This window comes from Colletotrichum abscissum (assembly GCF_030869225.1).
Source record: "Colletotrichum abscissum strain IMI 504890 chromosome Unknown Scaffold_29.1, whole genome shotgun sequence".
Classification (NCBI taxonomy): domain Eukaryota; kingdom Fungi; phylum Ascomycota; class Sordariomycetes; order Glomerellales; family Glomerellaceae; genus Colletotrichum; species Colletotrichum abscissum.
This window is the reverse complement of record NW_026850198.1, coordinates 447,035-470,553: the sequence shown is the minus strand read 5'-3', so window position 1 is coordinate 470,553 and position 23,519 is coordinate 447,035. Positions and strand designations below refer to the sequence as shown.

Here is a 23,519-nt window from a genome sequence, read left to right as displayed (position 1 = left end):
TAGTCCAGCGAATTTTATCCGTTTCTGGGCATTCTTGCCGCTACTTGGTGATCCGGAAACCGCACAGGGCACTGTCGGCGGATCGCAAAGCGGTTCGGATGTTCTATGGGCTGTCAAGAGCTTGGTGTGAGCAGTTTGTCTCTTCTTGACACAGTCTATGCGTGAGAGATCCGACATTTTCCCAGGCGGGCCCCGGGGGGGGGGGGGGGGGTTGGTGGTTGTCAATAAGGCAGGGAACACGTATAGGCCGGATATGCCGTGAGGCCCGGCGTGGAAAAAAGCTCCGGCTATTGACCATTACAGAGCAGATCCCGGACCCGATGAACGCCGGCCTTTGAACTCGCGTCTTTGGGTGTTACAGATGCAGATGAGCCTTCCCTTGCCCTCTAGTGTGTGTGTCTCTGTTTGACAAGAAAAACAATTGCACAATTCTTGGCCAGAGATAGATAAACATGGGATGAATGAGTCCAAACCGATCGTAGAGTGCAATCTGCTGTCATGTTTGGTCATGTCTGACAGAAGTAAATGGGCGATTGGGTTGAGATGCCACAGTAAACCTTCCCATCTTTTGCCTGCTTCGACTATGAAGACAGGGTCGTAGGAACAGGGAGGTGATGATATGCAGACGCAAAGTCAGGCGCCGATCGCCAAGGTCCCCGAGGGTTACGTCTCTTAATATTGTCCATATCGAATATGGGTATTTGACGCACGAGAATCGGATTCTTGAATTGGTCTGGAAACGTGAGAAGCGTCAGACTTGTGGTGAGTCTAGAACACGGCCAAGAGTCGGATTGGCTGTCACGCCCCCCGCCCTCGACTAGATGCTCTCTAGCTTTCTTCCAATCAATTGCTTTGCTATGCCATTAGGCTTTCTGGCATCTCCGTCTTGGCGGAAGTCACGATCTGAAGCGCCCTCACCCGCCACCCGCGCGCATATCGTGAAAGGCAAAAGAAAAGGTTGGTAGAGATAGAAAGACCTGGCCCAACAACCTTCTCACACGTGGTGGCCTATCCTCACAAGTGGCCGTGTACACTGCCGAATGTTCACAAGTCATCATGTTTACACTTCACTTGATTTTCCTATCGTGAGGCTACCTAGCTGCGAGAGGCCACCAAAGGCACGAGGAGAAACGATTCCAACATGGGGGCGTCTCGATTGAAGTGAAGAAGGATCCCTTGAGGTTCAGCCGGGAAGATTGCGTGTCGACTCTTTGATGCTGTGGAAGTAAGCTCTGCAATGATGCGTTGACACTACTAGCTTGCTTCAAATACTTGACCGGCAGTTGGTTTAGTTTTGGCCGTTGGTTCCGATGGCAGTCGTCGATCTCGAGAAGGCGCCGTGTTGTTTTGCCGATTAGAGTTGGAAGGCGAACAAACTCCAAAAAAGCAGTCCGGCATAAATCCTCTGTTGTCGATTGTCGGCATGATATCTATCACCAGGCAATCGAAGGCAAAGTCCGGTCGAGGTGCCTTATTAAGAGGAAAAGTAGAGACCTTCGGTGAAGCAACCTCGGTCAGAGTTCTTCACCGAGGAACTCCCCCGCGAGAAAGCCGCGACCAATCACAACCGGCCAATGAGAAAACCCCTGATTTCCATCAAACCTCAGGCCAAAAGCATGCCCTAGCCTGGACCGTGCACTTTTCCCAGCTTTTGCCAGTGGGGTTAGCGAGCCCGCACAAACTCCAAATTTGCCAGGTGCTGTTTCTCGAATCTCCTCAACCTCCCGAAAAAAGTTCATTCCCGACAACCTCGACAGTCAACCACCCAACGCCGGCCAGCCACCAGTCGATTGCCCCCTGAGGAACCATCAGGTTAGTTACCGAAGCGAGACAGCAACTGCGGAAATTTCAAGAAACCCTTTACCTCGACGACGATATCCCACGATCTTCCAATATTCTTTTCGCTGGTTTTCACCATCCGTCAGCGCAAGAAGAAAGGCATTTCGCGATATCCTCCTTGGTGGGCATTGAAGAAATACTTCGCACCCCCTCTCCCAATCCAACACCCCTCTTCAAGATCATTCGTGGTCACGAAGTTTCTTCTTTGTCACTCGTTCACCGTTTCACCAGAACCCATGGGCTAACTTCTTCTCCATGAACAGCATAAGCAATCATGGGTATCTCGAGAGATTCCCGCCACAAGCGCTCCGCTTCCGGTGCCAAGCGCGCCTACTACCGTGCGTAATACAATCGAAAGCCCGTATGCTCTAATCAAGCATGCGTTCTGACCTTTCTGCTCAACAGGGAAGAAGCGCGCTTTCGAGGCCGGTCGCCAGGGTGCCAACACCCGTATCGGCCCCAAGCGAGTCCACACCGTCCGCACCCGCGGCGGCAACCACAAGTACCGCGCCCTCCGCCTCGATTCCGGTAACTTCGCCTGGGCCTCCGAGGGCTGCACCCGCAAGACCCGTGTCATCGGCGTCGCCTACCACCCCTCCAACAACGAGCTCGTCCGCACAAACACCCTGACCAAGTCCGCCGTCGTCCAGATCGACGCCGCCCCCTTCCGTCAGTGGTACGAGGCCCACTACGGCCAGAACCTCGGCCGTCGCCGCCAGCAGAAGCAGCAGGCCGCCGCCGGCGTCAAGGAGGAGGAGACCAAGAAGTCCAAGTCCGTCGAGAAGAAGCAGGCTGAGCGCTACGCCGCCGAGGGCAAGGTCGAGAACGCTCTCGAGAAGCAGTTCGAGGCCGGTCGCCTGTACGCCGTTGTCTCCTCCCGCCCCGGCCAGTCCGGTCGCTGCGACGGATACATCCTCGAGGGTGAGGAGCTCGCCTTCTACCAGCGCAAGCTCCACAAGTAAACGTATCGCCTTGTTTACCAGGGTGGTCCCGTTTGCTGCGTGAAAACCATGTCCTAACGATACAGCGTCGCGCGTTGTGGGCGTGTGGATGTGGATGGGGAAAAAACTAGATAACTGTGACTTTGTCACGGATCACGTTTACGGGAATGAAAAAAACATTTTATCGGGCTCTTAGGTTGTTCTTGGTGTTGAACAGGTTTTGCTTTTCTCGTCTGGCGAGCCATCACGGGGCGTGATTAGCTCACAATGAAATGTAGGCTCGGAAAAGCAACCAAACCACAGACGGATATGGGTTATTAGGAAGACTCAAAAAGACTATACCACCAAGTTTTTGCCTGCCGTATTCACTGTTCACCTGTTGTCATCCACTCTCCTGATTGTCTTGTGATGCTTTCTGTATTTGATGTTGTAGCTGTCAAGTCTAACTACGGAAGCTTGAGTATGCGCCTTGAACCCCTTCTCCGTGCTCACCTAGCAGCTGGCCTCTGATACGAGTCTTGTATTAAAAACCGGATGGCTATTAGCCAGTTTCTCCTGGCCCGTCTAGGCCGGCATGCTTCTGCTCACTCCTACCGCGTGTTGGTTCTCGGGATATCAGAAACCGGTGACCGCCTCAAGGGTCTGTCTGATTTATCGATGCCCGTACTTCTACCAGCTGGCTGCCCAGATGTGCATTAGGCCAGCAAACACACGCAAACCTCCATACTCAATGGGAAGCTATGATTACTTTGTACATTAAGATATTCAGAGAATTCTGCTTCTGGGTTACCAGGGTCGTATTCCTCACAGACTGCCTCAAGCAAACTGTCGCTTGAGGTCTGTCCACTTGCGGTTGAGCGTCTCGTGCTGAGAATTGATCTGTAATAGAGTTAGTCAAACTATCCTTCATGGATTTCATTGCGGCGTGCTCTTACCTCGGCATACTGCATCTTGGTCTGCACAAGCTCCTCCTCCAGCTCCGCCATCTCCTTCTCCAACTTCTCGTTCTCCTCGTGAACCTTGAGGTTACGCTTCATGAGATCCTCTCGCTCAGCCTTCCATGCGTTCTCGAGTTCTTCAGGCTGCTTTTCGATGACGTTTCGCAGCTCACGGACCTGGCCCTTGAGACTCTCATTTTCGTCCTTGAGTTCTTCGTTCTCGACCTTGGTGTGGACCAGCTCAGTTGCGAGAGCAGCCTGTTCACTATCGTATGCTTCGACACGCTCCTCGAGCTTACGGACCTTGACGGCAAAGTTAATATTGGCAGTCCGCAGCCCTTCCAACTCGGCCTCACGGTCCTTCTCAGCCTTTGTCTTCTCTTCCCATTCGGTTGTGTAGGTCTTGAGAATCTCGGGAGTGATATTGAGATCACACGCATCTCTGACAAGTTGATCGGCGCGGTAGACTTCCTTATCCATGCTGGCGCTTGAGCTTCCAAAGAAGCCGTTCTCCAGAATGCTGCCTGCGCTCGGTGCGGTATCGATGTAGGCGTCAAAAACCTTGTCTTTGAGGAAGACGGTCAGTTGCTGCATGTCCGAGATGGCAAGCAAGTTGGAGGCGTTCTTTTGCATCAAGACGATACCGAATCGCAGAATAGCTGAGAGACCTTCAGACAGGATCAGGTCGTAAATGCGTAGTACCAGTTGCAGGGGGAATCGATAGGCGAATAGTGTCAAAAACCACTGTGTGGCGTAGAGGTGTGGTGAGATGCTGCGGCGGCGCAAATGACAGTACAAAGCTGGCTCGTAATCCTCAAGCAAGCGCTCAAAGATGTACAAGTTCTTGTGAAGGCCGGGCATGTCCTGAATAAATAGGTCGCGCAGGTGGTAGTGGTTCATCAACCGGACCAGCAGGCAGAAGGCTTCTTCCTCTGTCATGTTGAACAAAAGGGGCATAATCAAGAAGTTCATGCCTTGAGCATAGCCAACACCCTCGTCGAACAAGGCATACGCCTTGCACACGCCAAAGAGGCCCTCCTGAAGCCCGGCAGCGGCGGCGTACTTGGAGAAGCTGGTTCTCGCACCCATGTCTCGTCGAATCGTCTTCTCCAACTTCTGGAGCATGGCAGTATCCTCCTTTTGCTTCTTTTGTCTCGCCACCGTAGCCGCCTGCTGCGCCTTTAGGACCGTCTCCGCACTCTTCTCATGAGGGGAAGGCATGCCATTCGCGGCTGAGTGTTCCGAGTGGACAGATGATGAGGAGGAATTGACAATGTCGTTCTGAATGCTGAGAGTACCGTTGCTGCTCGAGCTGACAGTGCTATGACTGTTCCTGTTGATTTCCTTATCGGTTCCCCTGGCCACTAGCTCTCTGTACATGATCTCGAGCTCTTCATTGTTACTCTGGGCCAATACTTGCCAGACTACTCCACGGATAGCGTTAGGAATACCACTGGCAATGGCTTTGTTCAGTTCCTCGGCGCTGGTCCGCTGAACAACCGCCGGGCCTTCGTAAACAACGGACTGCCAGAGATCCCAGTCTACCTGGGAGTCTGACATGTCCGAGGGTCCAGCCGATACACCAGATACTGTTCCTGGTGCCAGCGCCGGGTTCGGGGTCGTTGGGAGAGGCGATTTGGGGGCTTGATCAGCTCCAAGCTCCTTGTCGGTTCCATTCTGGGCGGGAGGTGTGATTAAACCCAATCCCTTGGGGGGCGGCACAGGTTTATCGTCGTCGGATGGCAGCGTGACGCCGGCCTCTTCCCGTAGTCGAACCATTTTGAAGCGGTCCTTCAGACTGTGTCGCGGGATGGCGCCCTCTTTCTCTTCGTCTAACCTGCCCAGCGACATCTCTGGGTTACTTGTTAACGTTGCGATGGAGCTGGCTGTGTTTCGACGAGGAGAGGCCTGTGGAGGCGGTGAGGTCTCCTTCTCCTTGCTTGTGCTGTTTCGAGACAGCCAGGAGAAGGGGCTGGTGAGCTTCCTGGTCGGGGGGCCAGGGGGTGGTGGTAGGGCGGCAGAGGAAGCGGTTTGCGGTGGGGGTGCAGCTGGGACTACGGGAGATTTGGCAGGCGATGGCTCGGCTGGCGGCGACCATGGCATGGATGGGAGGGCGCCGGTGATGCTGCTAATGGATATTTTCTTGGGCGGCAGTGGCTTCTCTTCGACCGGGCTAATGGCTTTCGTTTCTTGGGTTTAAAATTAGCATTACTGTCAGACGTCAATTAATTCATGCAGTCAAACAACAAACCTGGTTCCTCATGTGGGGCAGGGTGGTCGTCGTCGAGCTTGACGTCGTCCAGATTTGAGGTATTGGAAAGTCGATGGGATACGGGGGAAGCTTTGCGCTTGATATCCACGTCCTCATGGTCGCTCACAAAGTCCTCGTCGACAAAGTGATCGTCTGGTGTTGGTGAAGGCGGAGCTGCTGGTGCTTCCACCCTGTCCTCTTCAGTGTGCTCCTCCTTTTTCGGGGATTCAGGGTCCGTTTCCTCGGCGGGTGGTGGTTTGGAGACGGAGGGCGTTCTCTGAGTAAGAGAACGCACCTCAGCTACCTCGGCGACATCGACAACGGCATCTTCGAAGGCATCCTGCTGCTTATTCGGTCATGTCAGCGAGTGGTTCTTCTCCTGTTTGCACTGCGGTTGCGGCATGTGGTCGAGCTTGGAAGGCCCAAGCAGGTATGTGTGCATCAAGGGAGGATGAGGGGAGCGTTACATTCTCCTTATCAGAGTCGGAGTCGGAGTCAGTCGAGAGTCTCTTCTCCTTGGTCTCTTTGGTCTCCTTGGTGACTTCAGGAGAAACGGTCGCGACAGGCTCGTCTGGCTGGGACATGGCGAAATGAAGAATCGTAGGTCAACTTGCGCTGACCTATGTGGGTGTGTGCGGTATGGTGATATAGCTTGCGTCCAGGTCGAGGTCGGACTGTTTAGAGGACCTAGTTGGTGTCCATGGAGATGGGGGGGGGACTGCAGCACTAGGCAAATCTGTAGACTGTGTCGTCTGTGCTGCTGAAGAACACCTTGTGATACGGGTGCTGCAGTCTGGGTCTCGTAAGGTATGATGCAGGGTTGGTTGCTGGGAACTGTTTTCGTCGTTGTGTGTGTGGTTGTTCGTCTCTGAGCTTGTCAGGACGGAAGACGGGGAATCGAGAAGGCGAGTAGGTCAAGGTCGAGGGTCGAGGATTGACAGTCGAGGATCGGTTGTGGCGCGCAAGTCGTGCCTCTTTCTCTCCCTTTTTTTTCTTTCCTATTTCCTGGCTGGGGGGGCACCGGGCATGGGGGGATGGGATGGGGAATTGAATTGAATGAATGAAGCTGCCCGAGCCTCACCGCAGATGGGGGGGACCCCTTTCAGATGTATCTTTTCTCTGGTTCAATGTGACACAGTACTTAAGCTAATCCACCTACCTGAATGGGACCTGGAAGTAGACCCCCGAACGGTGGCTGAGAATACTCGAGTCCCGTCCGTATTCGCCCAAGTAATCGACCCTCAGCACTCCTCAAGGTCCACCACAGACGAACGTTCAACTCTAGCGTACGGAGTCCAGTCAACTTTTGGGGGCCAGGGGGAGGCAAAAGGTGAGGGACCGGGCCAACCACTGGTAGCTTAGCGCGCCGCTGCGGAACGGGATCGCTCTCTGTTTCGGGGGGGCTGCACGAGGGGGGCGTCTTGCAAAGTTGCAAGTCTGGATGCCGTGAGTTCCTGAGTTCCTCACCCGGAGCGCAGGACAGTGGACTTGCCAGCCCCAAATGCCATCAATGACAGGGGGCTCTCCTCTGGACATGCCAGCCAAAAGGAAATTGCTGGGATCGACACGGCAGGGAAGCTGATGTTTCTTAATGATTGCCCACCACCTCCCACACCTTTTCCAGCCTCTTCAACGCCTTTTGCTGCCTCTGTCACTCTCGCTAAGTCACTCTTATCAGGTGCGTATCCAGAAAGACATGTCAATATGCGATAATAATATCAGATACGAAGGCACTGTCCCAAAGCTTTCTATCTTGGGACGAGGAATCTCCAATAGCATCTCGTTATCCGTTTTGGGAGCTTCAATCTCGTCAAAACGAGAGCTTGAATTGCCCTTTCTGAGTCATCCCGATCCTCGTCCGATCTTTGGAAGTTTGGGGCATCCTTTACCTCATCATCTCATGTGAGCAATAGCTAAGAATGATATGAACTTACTGTTCAGCCGTCGCTACACAGTATTATTTGTTTATCTGCCATCTTGGCTCTTTGTTTTGTGGATGTGTGCGCGTCTTCCGAGACGACCTTGTCTTTAAAGAGTTTCGTTCAGTCCAACAGCCGCTGCCCCTGCAGCACAAGTTTCTTGGATGGCTTGGAAAGTTGGACTGGCTTGATGGTTGGCCATCCGAGGCAAAGCACTTGTGTGAGGTGGTTACTTATTCAGTACTTGCTCTTTACCACTGTTTCGCTGTGTACACTGAGTAGACTCTTGGTAGCGCCAGCCTTTCCCCGTTGGAACGTTATGATCTGCGCATCTCTCGCGCCGTTGCAATCGGGGGTAGATCTTTTCAACCCCTGGTGCCCTTCCCCCTTTTTCCAACTCTAAGAAGGCCAGCCGCCCGCCCGCAGACCCGGCGTTACGCCGCCTGTTTGTTGGTCGGGTTGCACCCGGGTTCGGGGGACAACGGCACCGAGGCCGGTTTCCTCACTCATCGTCGGGGTTCAGTAGTCACTATGCTTCTGATGCCTTCAGGTCGGGTTCGGTCAATTTGATCCGAATGTTAACATTGGCAGCTAGGCATTCATACTGGGTCTTCCTGGGTCTCAAATGGCTTGTCTGGCATGCCTGGCACGCTTGGATCCTATTTTTACCAACCTCGGACCAAGCACCGGTTGGTGTCTTGGTGTGGATGAACTGGAATGCAACCCAGGCCTTTTATATCGGCTGCCCCAAGTCTTCTGTGCAAGCTGAGCCACAAGCATAAATGTCGCAGGTCGCGGGACTCGTCGTAATGAGAACCTGATGAAAACAGATGGGCAGGACTCATCACATTTGCGACTTGACGTTTGATATTTTCGCAGTGCTCTACTTTCGATGTCGATTCAAACACTGTCCATTCATCCCTCACTTGCCTTAAAAAGACACCGCTTAATGTCACTTCTGATATATCGTGCTCGAGACGGGGAGATCGTTGTTTTGCCCGGAGAGTTCAATCTGAAGAGCCAGATAGATACTCTGGTATGCATTTTCTCAAGCCCTCTATTGGAAAATGAGATTTGAGGCCCAGCGTAAATCAACATCTGCCCGGTCAATTGAGGCTTTAAAGCCCCAATACCTTACATTGACACGTGCATTCTCGGCAGACCAGCCACGTGGAGGAGCGACAGCCTCTGGAAATCAGCATGCCATGTGTTGGCAGTGACTGAGTTGTTTGACGTGAGCTAGAAGTGCCTTCCGGCCATCACAGGTCTATTACGAGAGGAGAGCAGTTGTTAGAGTTCTGCGTGAGGAATCTGTCGAGGAAGGCATTACTTCCCAAAAGGCGATGGAGAAATTTTCTTTCAATCTACCGCTGGCCAGACCCTCCGACTTTTGCGCATCATCAACACTGCACACGTTTATTGACATTGTGAAGTGGGGATAATACTGTAGTCTAGTAAGGAGATCCAGTCTTTAGAAGCCCCGTTGCTAAGGTATCAAGAGTCCACTTGTTTGACGCTGGATGCTGTCATAAATCTTCAGTACGTAAAGTGCCATCATGTAAGGAGATGAAATTTTTCCTTTGCCAAATGTACATTCGCGAAGGAACCTTATACAACCTTCGTGTACCAGCATGAGTAAGATTGGTGATTGGGCAAAATGAAATGTACATTATCTTGCGGATTGTAACTCATTCATGATCTGATTGTGTTGACTTTGTGGTAGGCATCAGAACAGCATTACGACTGTGTTGGCCTGCCTGCCTTGCCATGCCTTACCTTAGGTAATGGAAGGTAAAGGCAGAAACTGGTTCCAGAAGCGAGTGGAATATTAAGATTTATTAGGTACCTACGGAGTACTGTATGGAAGGTCACATCTGCCCGGTCGCCTTGCGGCGCGGTACGTACCTTTGACAAAGATGCTGTTGATGCCGCCTCCACACTACCGCCTGCGTCCCGCCAACAAAATCTAAGTTGAACCGTGCACTCTCCTCCCCGCTATCCTCTCCTCCCGTCATAGGTAAGGTAGGAACGAAGATAGACAAACAACCGCGGTCACTGTGTCTACAGATAATTAGCACTGCTCATTATGTGGATGAACACGGGTAAAAGACAGTGCGAAGCCTGGGGAGGTGTCCAGCCCAGCAACTGCCCGCCCGCTCCTCCCACCTTTGGTTGTCTGACCGCTCGCAAGGCGGCAGACCACCACCCGTACATGACCTCCAACCAAACAGTGACTGAGCCGTGCCTTACGCCTAGCAAGCTGGCAAAGCTACCTCTACCTACCTTGCTATTACGCAAAGGGCCCACTGTAACCGCACCTACCTTTCCTTGCCGATTTGACATCTGCAACTTCTTTTTCCACCTCACTCTCCAACATCCCATCCCGCCTTCCACCTTACCTTCAACACTAGGCACTCGTTGCGATCGACGGCTTGATCTCACCGCCTGCTACTCGCGAGGATTTTACGATCTTGAGTCTGAGCGACACGCACTTTTAACAGGACGACCCGAACATACATTGCTTGGCAAAGCTATTGTCACGGAAGCCCGTGAGGACGACCTGCACCCGGCCTCGCACTTCTGTGCCTTTCTACCCCAAGCTTTCTCGTCATCGCCTGGTCGATTTCTTTTCACGTTTTGACCACACACACCAGACCGTCGACCTCTTCCTCTACACGACTGTATAATACCGTAAAGGGATACCCTCTTTTGCGACGCGTCTGTTCCGTTCGCGCAAACGTCTACGAGATACCCGGCTGCGCTATCTAGACCTTCAAACTCCGACGCGGGCTAGCTAGCAAGGCTGCACATATGAACCTGCGGCCCTGCCGCGCTCGCCCACGATGGGGAAGATAACGAAGCAGATGCAGCCCAAGCATGCCGAGACTTTGGTAAGCCATCTCTCTGCCTGCTCTTCTCTTCTCTTCTCCTTCTTGTTGTACAAATCAGGCCAGTGTCACTAACCATTTTCCTAGTCTCCATGGCTCAAGGACTTTGTCACATCGGCATGCTCCACACCCTTGCCTCTCCTTCCAAACCACCTCCACAAGTTCCCGACAAGATGGCCTTACCCGAGAGGTGATTTATACCACTGGATCCCTCTTCTCAACCGATTCGACGACATCTTGGACTGCTTCTGCACCACCTACAACCTGGAACAGGGCCCCCAAAACCGCGATTTTGGCCGCGATCTGCTCCTCAACCAAGGCGCTAAGACTGAACAATATGGCGACCAGACCTGGGACAATGATGGTCTTGTCGAGTTGGGCTACAATGCAGATGGAGATAGGCAGCTGATCGAGGCTGTCCTCAAGTTCACCCGTATACTCCTGCAGCACTGCGGCAACCGAAGCATCTACTCTAGTAGCATGGTCCTGAACAAGCTGCTCAACACTACAGTTCTGTCGCTTCTTCTTGCAACTCTGCAGGTCAGCGCCGAGTTGGCCCAGCGCTACCAAGCTTCTGTCAAGAGAATAGGAAGCGCCTCCCGCACAGTGAGCACTGCTCTGCTGAGCAATCACTACCAGATCGACCTCGACCGCGTGAACAGCGTCGCTCTGCCCTTCGCCAAGACTCCGATCGTCAGTCTTTCAGACTCGCTGGCTACTGCTACGCCCACGTCGAGTGCCAAGGGCAAGGAAAAGCCTCAGGCCCCGAGCCATAAAAACGCCGCAGCCATGTTTGCCAACGACTTGGGGTCTATTCTTACACCCGACAATGGGCGCTGGAATGGATGGGGAGATATCAAGATCACCTATACCGTGGCGTCGATCGCAAAGGACCACCCTGTCTCAACGGCTCATGATCGCATTGGTTCCAACATGCCCTCTACACCGACCCCTCTGAGGCGCAGCACGACAGCCGGCTCTCAGCATAACACTCCAAGATCCGCTCGTCAGGCCGGCGTTGACGAGGCTTCGCCATTAAGTACACGAAGCCCCATCGTCGCCAATGACCATACCAAGTCGAGTCAGCGAATCTTCGATTTGCCGCAATCAGTCGTTGCCTCCACGCCCATCTACGAGCTCCTTGCACGATGTCCTGCGGATATGCCCGCCTCAGCCAAATATGAGATTCTCAACCGTCTGAGAGTAGCCAAGGCTCTTCTTGGGGGTGCGGAGTCTCGACAGGAAGCGCTTGCCGTCCGTCTACTCGCCATCACAAACCTGGCCTTCATCCATCCGGAGACGACCTTCGTCGAGAAGGTTCTGCGTCATGACAACGACGAAACACGACGCTATCAGTTGGCTTATCAACTGGCGGAACTAATTCACCCGCCGGCCGATGGTTCCATTCAAGTACCGCTGTGGCTTCAGTCAATTGTCTTGGGCCTCCTTGAGGTCATCTCAAACTATGCTGCAAGATACCAAGATGTTTTGTCGGCCCTGAATGCGAATGTCAACCACGGAATTCTCTTATACGTCATCCGAAAGGCTGTCGCAGGGATGAAGACCAGTGAACCCGACCGCGGTATTCATACCACGGAAGTCGACGAGTGGCGTACCAGTCTTTTCTCTTTGACGACTCACCTGGCCATGTCTACTAGAATCGGAGCTGAGATGGTGACGGCCGGACTGATGGATATTCTGGTGGAGATTCTTAAAATCAGGTCGGATGTCGCCCAGCGCAATCAGTCCATGATTCTGGCTTTCCTCGACGGACTGATTTGGACGTATCAGAATGCGTTCCAATCGTTCTTCAGCGGATCCGGTCTTGATGCCATCTCCGAACTCCTTGTCATAACGGTGGCCGAAGCAAAGCAACTTGTGCAAGCTGGAGAGGGCAACACACCTGAACACTATTGCCAGGTTGTTGACTATGAGATACCCTACAATCAACAGCAGACCCTGAAATGGGTTCTCAAGTTTGTCCATCACATGATGACGAACTCTTACACCTATGGCGGAAACACTGATCGACTTCTCCGTAACCTTGTTGACAAATCGGAGCTGTTGGCCAGCTTGCGAGACATCATGCAGAATACTAAGCGCTATGGATCCGTCTTGTGGACGACTACTGTCACGGTGCTCAGCGACTTTATCAACAATGACCCTACAAGCTTCGCTGCCATTTCTGAATCTGGGATCATCGTCGCTTATTTGGAAGCCATCACTGGCCATCCAGTTACCTCTCAGCCCACCATCGCACCTTCGCAGGACGCTGAGGAGCAAACGGCAGACACCGCTGATCCTGGTGACAACAATGGTGAGAACAACACCGATCGAGACAATAGAGACCGCGACGAGGATGACGAAGGCAGCCCTGAATCCTCTAATGCTTCCATTCAAATCGACGCTGATACTCGGCCTCATCCGCCTCCTGAGGAAGAAATTGCCCAATCACATGAGCGTCGCCCTCTGGCCCAGGGCATCTTGCCAACATCCGACGCCATCAATGTTGTCCCACAAGTTCTCAACTCCATTTGCTTGAATAATGCAGGAATGAAGATGGTGGCCTCCTCTCGCGCTCTTGAGTCGTTTCTCGAAATCTTCGAGAGCCCTGCCCACGTCAATACCATGGAAACCGACCCTCATCTCGCTAGCAATGTGGGCGCCAGCTTTGACGAACTCGCCCGGCACCACCCTAACTTGAGGCGTCCGATCTCAAATGCTGTGATCGACATGGTTGCTAGGGTCAGATCCTTCGGTATTTACAAGGCCAAGACTGCTGGCTGGGGCGCGAAACTGTACATCAGCGACGGTTCACAGAACCCTCCTTCAGCGGATGAGAAGTACAAGGACCTGGTACTGCACCCTACCACTGAATTCGGTACAGAAGGCAAAGGAAAGGGGAGGGGCGACAATCTTGACGTCGAAATGTCAGATGCTACGGAAATTACGGCGCAGAAGGGAGCTCTGGGTTCCGATGAGCCGTCCACGTCTGCGACAGCTTACAACGACATAACGCCCTACGTCTATGCCTTGTCAAGCTTCCTCTCAGCTTACCTCAACAACAATACGCTCAAGGCTTACTTCATTACCCATGGAGGGCTTGAGCTACTGCTAGACGTCGCAGAACTGCCCAGTTTGCCGCATGACTTTTGTGACTCCCACGCAGCCCGAACCCTGCACCTGGTCATTTCTCAGCTTGTCGAACAGTCTCCGGTTCTCGGCTTACCCTCCCTACTCAGGCGCGCACAGGCTTCGGTCGATACACTCAAACCTTTGGCTGAGTACAAGAATGACTCTCCCTACTTTCACCCTTTCCTCGGCCTCGACGGCAGAATGACCCTCGATGAAGTACGCAGCCTTGACCCGTCGGTGCAAGAACGCATTTTCAATGGCAACAAAATGGTCAAGGCACTACTTACTGCGCAGTCGCTGATCAAGACGCTCTATGAATGTTTCACCTCTTCACCACGCTCCAACTCAGTTCAGCTGTATCCCATCAACGTCTTTGACTACTATCTCGAATTAGTCAAATCACTGGGGCCGCTTCTGAAGGCTGTGCTGGCAGAAGAGGGTGCTGGGCATAACGTGCTTCCTCAACACTGGTGGGCTAAGCGGCCAGCTCCTGGGAGTGACGTTATGGTTTCCATCACCGGGGCCGCTGGAGTTCAGAGTGTTGGCGAGGGCGAAGGCGAGACCGAGGCGGCATCAGCCCCGGCCGAGCCGTCGGATTCTGCGCCTAGTGCTGCTGTGCCTGCTACAGCTCCTGGCACTCAGCTCAAGACACCAACAAAACAAGAACAAGCGACGTTCCGATACAAAAACTACGAGACCCTTCGCATCCTACTCCACTCAATGGTTCCGTCGACCTTTCCCTTCTTCCAGCAACTTGGCAAAGCTCTCTTCCCAAGACGTGAACGCGATGCTTATTCACGTCCAAAACACATTGATATTGCCAGAGAATTGTCAGGGACGATCCTGGCGCAGCTGGCTCCTTCTGTTGACCCTGCTGAGCCTACAGGCAAGGAGTACCACTACTGGATCATCATGCTTCACACATTGACAGAGATGTTGATGGACAATACTCGAGCATCAGGGGAACGTTCATCGGTCCAGGTCGTCATCCCGGTGCTTGTTGCTTTCCTTGATCAGGGTGGTTTCCAGGTTCTCACGACCATGGTGCGTCGGTTTTCGGCCGAGATCTGCAAAGACGCTGGAGACTCAGACGTAGGGGCCACTGCTAGCGCTCGTGTTGCCTCGTTCGGCCTCGGAAAAATCTTCGAGTTCTTTGCTGCTCTTGTCAACGGTAAGAACATTTCCGACTCGACCGCACAGTTTGGCCTCCTGCCTCGTTCAGCCGAGAGACGCCCAGACACGCCAATATCTCATCAAATTGTTGTTGAAGTGAGAATGGCTGTTCTCCCGGTCATCCGTGAGATTTGGGAGTCAACACTGATCGAGAAGTTGCGACCGGAGGCAGTAGCAAAGGTGATTGAGATCCTCAAGATCATATCTGCGGGTGACCAAGAACCATCTCGGAACACCCCAGCTGTCGAGCTGTTCAAGAAATCGACAGTCTTGTTCAACTGGCAGGCCCATACCCCTCTGATCGGTCTGCTTGAAGAGGATGGGGCGGACGTCGAGTTGGCCCGCGAAGCTGTCTTCAGAGCCAACTGGAACCAACCTTCTGCAACGGAGTACTGCCGTTCTCACAAGGCTGGCAAGGCCGGTCAAAGGAACCCGGTCCCGCCCGAAGATGCTTACAATCCCGAACGCCCTGAGCCAACAAACCAGACCAGTCAGTCGGACAACACAGCGCCAGTACCTGCTGCACCCGCTGATGCCGATGCTATGGCGGTTGACGTGGCGCCGGAATTCGTCACTCCGGAGCTGGACCGTCTGCTCGGTGATGCCGTACTGGGCGACCTGGGAAACAGAGCATCTGAGTGGAATGGCAACAGCGACGGACGTCCTGCTATAGCTGGGGAATCCCAAGCGAGGCCCGATGCCTCCACGCCAGCAGCTACCACCGAAGAACAGGCCCGCGCTAGCACCGAAACTCAGACGACAAGCAAGGAGAAACTCGACGAAGAACGATCAAAATTGCGAGGCAATCTCATCGACAGGTCTCTCGACGTTGTCAGGGCTCATCCCCACTCGGCCATCGAGCTATCTGAGCTAATTAGTGCCATGGTATTCCGCCAGCCGAACGACGATGCTCGGGATGAGGTCGGTGCGACTCTGGCAAATGCGTTGACCTCCTTGTCATTCGACGACAGCGAATCAAAGTCGAATGGCACCAGCATTGCTGCTTATGCCCATCTTCTGGCTCTGCTTATGCAAGAGAAGAGTTTCTTCAAATGCAACATTGACACTCTGAGAGAGAAGGTAGACGAGTACATATCTTTCCTCGACTTGAAAGGGTCGTCGACTTCAAACAAAGAGCTCCCTCCCTGGATTCCGTATATCCTGTTGATCGTCGAGCTTCTGCTGTCATACGATGAGCAGCCTATTGAAGCGCAATGGAAACCTCCAGGCAATGACAGCGAGACGATTGCGCCTGCTGTGCTTCCTCAACGCAACTTGATTGTTTCTGCTGAACAGCGAAATAGGCTTCTGGATGTAATTCTGGAGCTGCTTCCCGGCCTCGGGAAGGAGGAGACACTCGCAACCTCTGTACTTCGTGTCATCGTCATTTTGACACGTAAGCCCGCCATGGCGCAAAAGGTTGGAGACAAGCACAACCTTGGGAGGCTGTTTGCCATGGCCAAGCAGCTTGCGGGTGTTGGTTCAGCACGATTGAAAGAAAGCAAAACGACTGGCAGCATCATGTCTATCCTGAGACACATTGTCGAAGACGAGGAGACACTGAAGCAAATCATGCGAGCTGAGATTCGTAACCTATTCGACAATCCTCAACGAACTCAGAGAAACCTGGATCTCAGCACATACCTGCGTAACATGGCGCCTCTTGCTTTGCGGTCCCCGGATCTATTTGTTGAAATTACCAATGAGATGACCAAGCTATCTCGTTGGACTCCTGGGAGCGAGGGTAGCAGCCGTGCCCAACAATTGGCACTCAAGGAGCCCGACTCTGGTTCCAAAATCAAAGCCCACGAGGAAGAGGCGAGCGTCGAGCCCGCTGTGCAGGCCACGGAGGACTTGTCTATCCATGATGTCAAGCAATCCACAGAAACGGACGACAAGGAAATGGCAGACGCGCCTAAGCAAGTAGCTGAGCTGAAACGGCCGGTGGTCGAGAATCCCCACGGCATCATTTACTTCCTCCTGTGCGAGCTGCTCAAATACAGAGAAGTGGATGACAATGAGCCTCCACAGGCCTCGAAGGACATGGAGAACATTGCGTCATCAGGAAGCGCTCCCACAGAAAGCGCTTCTAAAGAGGCAACGCCAGACAACCAGGATGCAGCCGATAATAAGGACAAGGATAAAAAGTCCACAAAGCCGGTTTTCAGGGCCGAGGATCATCCGCACTTCATCTACCGGTGCTTCTTGCTCAACTGCCTCGCAGAGCTCCTCCAGAGTTACAATCAGACCAAGGTGGAGTTCATCAACTTCAAGCGTAGCATCTCGTTGCAAACGAACACGCCCGTCAAGCCTCGATCGAATGTACTCAACTATCTCATCCACGACCTCTTGTGCCAAGGCAATCTCAGCGACAATGCAGACAGCATTGTATCAAAGAAGAAAGCCGCCACCTCTGCCCAAGCCCAACAGGTTCTCGTTGCGCTCGTAGCCAAGACAGGGGAAAAGGTTATTGACAAGACACGAGATCGCTTTGAATACGACGACGAGCCCGATCTGCTTTTTGTTCGGAAATTTGTTTTGGACACTATTCTCAAGGCATACGAGCGCGCCGCCACACCCGAAGAGCCTGTTGACACTCGCTACCTGAAGATGCAGTGTCTCGCCGAGCTGATGAACCATATCATTGGCGAGAAGGACAAGGAAACGACATCTCAACGGGCACTTGACTCTCCCCAAGGACGATCGCAAGCACAGTTACGCAGGATGATGTACGAGAAGGGCTACCTCGACAAGTTGACTTCCTCTATCGCCGAAGTCGACCTGAGCCATGCTGGCGTCAAGAGGGCCATTAAGTATGTCCTCAGAGTTCTGCGCGTTCTGACAGATACCGCCAAAGAACTGAGCCGCTCCCATGTCCTTCCCTCGACATCTCTTCCCGAAAACGCCGAAGACGACATTATCTCGACATCTTCAATGTCTGACATGGATGACGATCGCGAAGAAACGCCGGATCTCTACCGTAACTCTACTCTTGGTATGCTCGAGCCTCGTGGAAGCGATGACGAGTCCGACGATGAGGACGGTATGTATCATGCACTGGACTGGACTTACATGCCATTACTAACTCAAGGTGTAGAGGACGACGACGAAGAGATGTACGACGATGACTATGGCGACGAGCTTGATTATGGCGAAGAAGAAGTATCGGATGATGGTGAAGATGGCGTCAGTGACGAAGACGAAGAATTGGGTGAGATGGGTCACATCGAGGGCCTTCATGGGGATCCTGGTGTCGTTGAGGTCATCATGGGAGACGAAGATGATGACATGGATGAGGATGACGATGACAGCGAGGATGACGAAATGGATTCTGACGACATGGATGAGATGGAAGAGCACCTCGACGTTGTGGAAGAGATTGTCGACGAAGACGGCAACCCTCTCGAGGACGATGGCGCCTCGGATTGGGAGAGTGAATCAGAGGAAGAAGAAGAGGAAGACGATGAAGACATTGATTATGAGGCGGAAGCCCAGGACCGCGAAGAGGCTCACGTTCATGGCATGGAGTCTGAGGACATGATCGAAAATCTGGCCCGAGCAGTCATGGACCCAGAAGACTACGACGGCGACGACATGGATGACCTTGGAGATCACTACATTGATGATGGTCGTGATGAAGATGGTAGGTTCAGACAGCTTGGCCTATTCTTCTGCAATTTTCTAACACAAGCCGTAGACGATGAAGACGATGATGAAGACATGGAAGAAGACGAGCTCATCTATGACGAGGCCTACCCTCGTAAGTATTTTTCGCTGTCCACGAATGCTACGATTGCTAACACTCATCTAGATGACCACCAATCCTCCAACCTCCCTTCTGCTCTCGGATGGGATACTTTGGTCGTCGAGCCATTCGGAGGCCAGCCTCAACACGCTCATCGCCATCGTCATGGACACCGTAGCCCATTCCCCCCTGGTTTCATGGTTGGCGGTGGCCGCGATCCTCTGGGCGGTATGTTCTCCTCCATTGATGCAGTCTATCAGCAGAACGAACAGCTGACAGGCCCTGCAGATTTCCGAAGCTACTTCTCTCCCCGCCACAGACCGAATGCCGTGCCTAACAATGCCGACGACGGGGTCAATCCTCTTCTGCGCCGAAACGGCCAGGGCCATGAAGCATCACCCCGCCCTGCGCCGGGTTCTGGTATGATTGGCTTGCGCCTGCCTCCTGAAATTTTTGGTCCAGGTGTACAGCATTTGTCTAACAGCCCAATCGCTATCCTCAACGATCTCGTCGCGTCTCTTCCGGTCATGCGACACGGTCAATCTGCCGTCCACTTGTCCATTACTCAAAATGGACGCGGCGAAGTCAGGGAGTACCATGTTGCCCCTCGCGAATCTCGGGCAGACAGCCGTCGTGAGACGACCTACCACGAGCCTCAACAGGCCGTCGCCTTTACCCCCGAATCGACATTCGAGCGTTACCAAGAAGAAGCTCGCATGGTTTTCGGCGGGGCTCACTTCATCGAGAAAGCACAGAAGCTTGTCAATATCCTTCTCTCCAAGCTGGTTCCTCCCGCAATGGAGTATGAGAAGAAGCTCAAGGCCGAAGAAGAGGAGCGACGTAAAGTGCGAGAAGAGGAGCGCAGAAAGTTTGAAGAGGAAGCTCGGAGGCTCTTGGAGGCCAAGGAAGCCAACGAAAAGGCAGCCCGTGAAAAGAAAGAAGCGGAAGAGCGCGAAGAACAAGAGCGTGCCGCTGCGGAGGCCGCTGCTGCTGCCGGAGAGCGTGATTTGGCATCAACCCAAGAAAGCCACACTGACAGTGCTGGCTCGCAAGCCATGGAAGGGGTCGAAACACAAGAGCCGTCTGCGACCCTGGCCGAAGACACGGCAGACGACGCTAGTCGCGTCATGACAACTATCCGTGGAGAGGAAGTCGACGTCACTGAACTCGGTATTGACCCTGATTATTTGGCGGCTCTACCAGAGGAATTCAGAGAAGAAGTCATCGCACAAACGGTCAGCACCAGGAGATCTCAAGCTCGAGAGGAGGCTGCCACTGGCGAACAGGGTGAAGTCTTCCAAGAGTTCCTCGACGCTCTCCCGGAGGATCTGCGACTAGAAATCGTTCAACAAGAACGTCAGGATGCGCGCCGGCGAGAGAGAGATGAGCAGCGCCGCCAGGCGACAACCGCGGGCCAAGACCAGATCGCAGTGGACATGGACCCGGCAAGCATCCTCTTGACATTCCCTCCTGAATTGCGACAGCAAGTTCTCATGGATCAAGGAGAGGACATAATGGACCACTTGCCTCCTGAAATGGCCGCTCAGGCCCGTCTGCTTGCCCAGCAACACAGCGCTCACCCTGCTGTCACAGGCAGAAGCCCTCCTGTCGTTGCTCGACGACCAGGTGCTCCACCTGTCGAATCGGGAGAAGCCAATGAGAACAAGGTACAGCGGCGGACAGTTGTGCAGATGCTGGACAAGCCAGGAGTTGCTACTCTGCTTCGGCTCATGTTCATTTCCCAGATCGGCTCCATCCGCAACTACCTCTTCAGTGTTCTGGCCGATGTCTGCGAAAACCGTCAAAATCGCCTCGAAGTAATCAGCACCATTCTCTTGATTCTACAAGAAGGAAGCACAGACATGGAAGCTGTTGAGCGCAGCTTCAGCCAACTCTCTGTGAAGGCCAAGAAGTCTAAGGATAAGGACGCAGACCCCAAGACCCCTCAGAACCTTAAGCGGACTCTGACGTCGCTGAGCGCTGCTGTGCATCAGCAGTCCAACTCGGAGATATCACCACTCATGGTCGTCCACCAGTGCTTGGATCTGCTGCAAGATCTCTCCACCAAGAACCCTCACATCCCCATGCTCTTCCTGACAGAGCATGAGGCGGTTGGATCTTCCCTCAAGCGTACACTCAGCCGCAAGGCCAAGGCCAAGGACTCCAAGGCCCACAAGTATGCAATCAACTCACTCCTCACTCTTCTCGACAGAGATTTGGTGATGGAGAGCTCGGTGGTTATGGCCTACCTCGCCGATTTACTGAATAAGATTACGGTACCATTGGCTACGATGGAGCGACGCCGTCGGGAAGCTCTAGAGAAGGCTGCTCGGGAGGCCAAGAAGAAGGCAGCGGAAAGTGCAGCGGAAGCCAATCCCGCTTCGGCCTCAGCCGCCCAACCTGCTGAGAACGCAATCCTCGAGACTGCCGCCGACGTGGAAGTCCAGGAGCCCAAGGGTGAAAGTGCCGAAAATGCGAAGACCACCGACAAGTCGACAACCCAGAAAGCGCCTCGCCAAATGCAGGTTCCGATCATTCCGCCGCACAATCTTACTCTTGTGGTCAAGATCTTTGTTGCTCGGGAATGTAGCTCCAAGACGTTCCAAAACACCATCTCAGCTATCAAGAACTTGTCTGCTATTCCAGGCGCCAAGGCAACATTCGGACAGGAACTGGTCCGCCAAGCTCGTGTCTTGAGTGAGAACATTGTCGCGGATCTCGATGAGCTGCTTCCTCATATTGAGAAGGCTACGTCGGGAACCGAGATTCAAGGTGTTGCGCTTGCCAAATTTTCTCCCGGTGCTTCTGAGCAGAACAAGCTCCTCCGTGTTCTCACGGCGCTCGATCACCTATTCGACAACAAGAAGAAGAGTGACAAGGCAGATGAAGATGCCGAGACCAGCATCAACGAAAAGCAGGATCTCGTTACTTCACTGTACCACAACTCGACCTTCTCCATGATGTGGGAGAAACTGAGCGCCTGTCTCAGCGCTATCCGTGAGCGGGAGAACATGGTTAACGTAGCAACGATCCTTCTGCCACTGATAGAATCGCTCATGGTCGTCTGCAAGAATACCGCTATGAACGACGACTCACAGACTCAGAACCAGACAAGCAAGGAGATGCTGCTATCAAGCCCGCCCCCGGAGAATCGCATGGCCGGCCTCTTCTTCACCTTCACCGAGGACCACCGTCGCATCCTCAATGAGCTAGTCCGCAACAGTCCGAAGCTCATGTCCGGAACGTTTTCGCTTCTGGTCAAGAATCCAAAGGTTCTCGAGTTCGACAACAAACGCAATTACTTCAACCGTAGTGTGCACAGCCGTTCCAGTAACAATCAACGGCCGTCGTTCCCTGCGTTGCAGCTCTCAGTACGCCGCGAGCATGTCTTCCACGACTCCTTCAAGTCGCTTTACTTCAAGACCGGCGACGAGATGAAGTATGGCAAGCTCAACATTCGCTTCCACAACGAGGAGGGTGTCGACGCCGGAGGTGTAACCCGCGAGTGGTTCCAGGTCTTGTCCAGGCAAATGTTCGATGCCAACTATGCACTCTTCATTCCGGTCTCCTCTGACCGTACCACATTCCACCCCAACAAGTTGAGTGGCATTAATGACGAGCATCTCATGTTCTTCAAGTTCATTGGTCGCATCATCGGAAAGGCCTTGTATGAGGGTCGGGTTCTCGACTGTTACTTCAGCCGCGCTGTGTACAAGCGTATTCTCGGCAAGTCGGTATCCGTCAAGGACATGGAATCTTTCGATCCGGATTACTACAAGTCTTTGGTGTGGATGCTCGATAATGACATCACGGACATCATCACAGAGACGTTCTCGGTGGAGGACGATGAGTTTGGCGTGACTCGTACTGTTGACCTTTGCCCCGGCGGTCGTGACATCGCCGTCACCGAGGAGAACAAGCATGACTACGTGAGATTGGTGGTGGAGCACAAGCTGCTGTCATCTGTTAAGGAACAGATGGAACACTTCTTGAAGGGTAAGTCTGATTACCCAAGCAAGACTGGAAAAAGAAGACATTTTGCTAACTATTGTACTAGGATTCCATGATATCATTCCCGCGGATCTCATCTCCATTTTCAACGAGCAGGAGTTGGAACTTCTCATCTCCGGCTTGCCCGACATTGACGTTGACGACTGGAAGAGCAACACGGAATACCACAATTACACTCCGTCATCACCGCAGATCCAATGGTTCTGGCGAGCGATCCGTTCATTCGACAAGGAGGAGCGCGCCAAGCTGCTGCAGTTCGTGACTGGAACCAGTAAGGTGCCTCTCAATGGATTCAAGGAGCTGGAGGGTATGAATGGTATCAACCGCTTCAACATCCATCGAGACTATGGCAACAAGGAGCGCCTTCCCAGCTCGCACACATGCTTCAACCGTACGTTATCCCTTGGAACCAAGTTTGAAATGCATCCACTAACCAATTGTCACAGAACTTGATCTCCCTGAATACGAGAACTACGAAATGCTTCGTCAACAACTCATGAAGGCCATCACAGCAGGAAGCGACTACTTCGGCTTTGCATAAGAAGGGAGCGAGCAAAGATAGACAGTTTTGCGGTCACGTCAGCATTTGCATTATGGATGGTAGGCGACACAGGACATTGGAATGGGGGAGACGGGCGTGATTTTTGAGTGGGAGGGCATTGTGAATAAATGCCGAACC

At 53.2% G+C, this 23,519-nt stretch overlaps 5 protein-coding genes across 5 annotated transcripts; 4 read left to right on the top strand and 1 right to left on the bottom strand.

Annotated features, from left to right (window-relative positions):
• Window positions 1-2,113: 2,113 nt before the first annotated feature.
• Window positions 2,114-2,801, top strand: CABS01_11037 (40S ribosomal protein S8; the record flags this gene model as incomplete). Its single annotated transcript, XM_060544392.1, has 2 exons — window positions 2,114-2,177; window positions 2,245-2,801. 2 exons carry the CDS (start codon window positions 2,114-2,116, stop codon window positions 2,799-2,801), a joined length of 621 nt encoding a protein of 206 aa, XP_060398668.1.
• Window positions 2,802-3,596: 795 nt separating this feature from the next.
• Window positions 3,597-6,553, bottom strand: CABS01_11036 (TBC domain-containing protein; the record flags this gene model as incomplete). The annotated part of the gene is made up of 4 exons (XM_060544391.1): window positions 3,597-3,659; window positions 3,716-5,907; window positions 5,970-6,312; window positions 6,437-6,553. 4 exons carry the CDS (start codon window positions 6,551-6,553, stop codon window positions 3,597-3,599), a joined length of 2,715 nt encoding a protein of 904 aa, XP_060398667.1.
• A 1,007-nt stretch (window positions 6,554-7,560) lies between these two features.
• On the top strand, window positions 7,561-7,875 carry CABS01_11035 (uncharacterized protein; the record flags this gene model as incomplete). The annotated part of the gene is made up of 1 exon (XM_060544390.1): window positions 7,561-7,875. The coding sequence occupies one exon, from the start codon at window positions 7,561-7,563 to the stop codon at window positions 7,873-7,875; it is 315 nt and encodes a 104-aa protein (XP_060398666.1).
• A 2,225-nt stretch (window positions 7,876-10,100) lies between these two features.
• On the top strand, window positions 10,101-10,529 carry CABS01_11034 (uncharacterized protein; the record flags this gene model as incomplete). Its single annotated transcript, XM_060544389.1, has 1 exon — window positions 10,101-10,529. One exon carries the CDS (start codon window positions 10,101-10,103, stop codon window positions 10,527-10,529), a length of 429 nt encoding a protein of 142 aa, XP_060398665.1.
• A 202-nt stretch (window positions 10,530-10,731) lies between these two features.
• CABS01_11033 (HECT-domain-containing protein) lies at window positions 10,732-23,381 on the top strand (the record flags this gene model as incomplete). Its single annotated transcript, XM_060544388.1, has 8 exons — window positions 10,732-10,779; window positions 10,864-18,127; window positions 18,182-18,727; window positions 18,782-18,844; window positions 18,896-19,057; window positions 19,118-22,825; window positions 22,887-23,231; window positions 23,287-23,381. The coding sequence occupies 8 exons, from the start codon at window positions 10,732-10,734 to the stop codon at window positions 23,379-23,381; spliced, it is 12,231 nt and encodes a 4,076-aa protein (XP_060398664.1).
• Window positions 23,382-23,519: the final 138 nt, after the last annotated feature.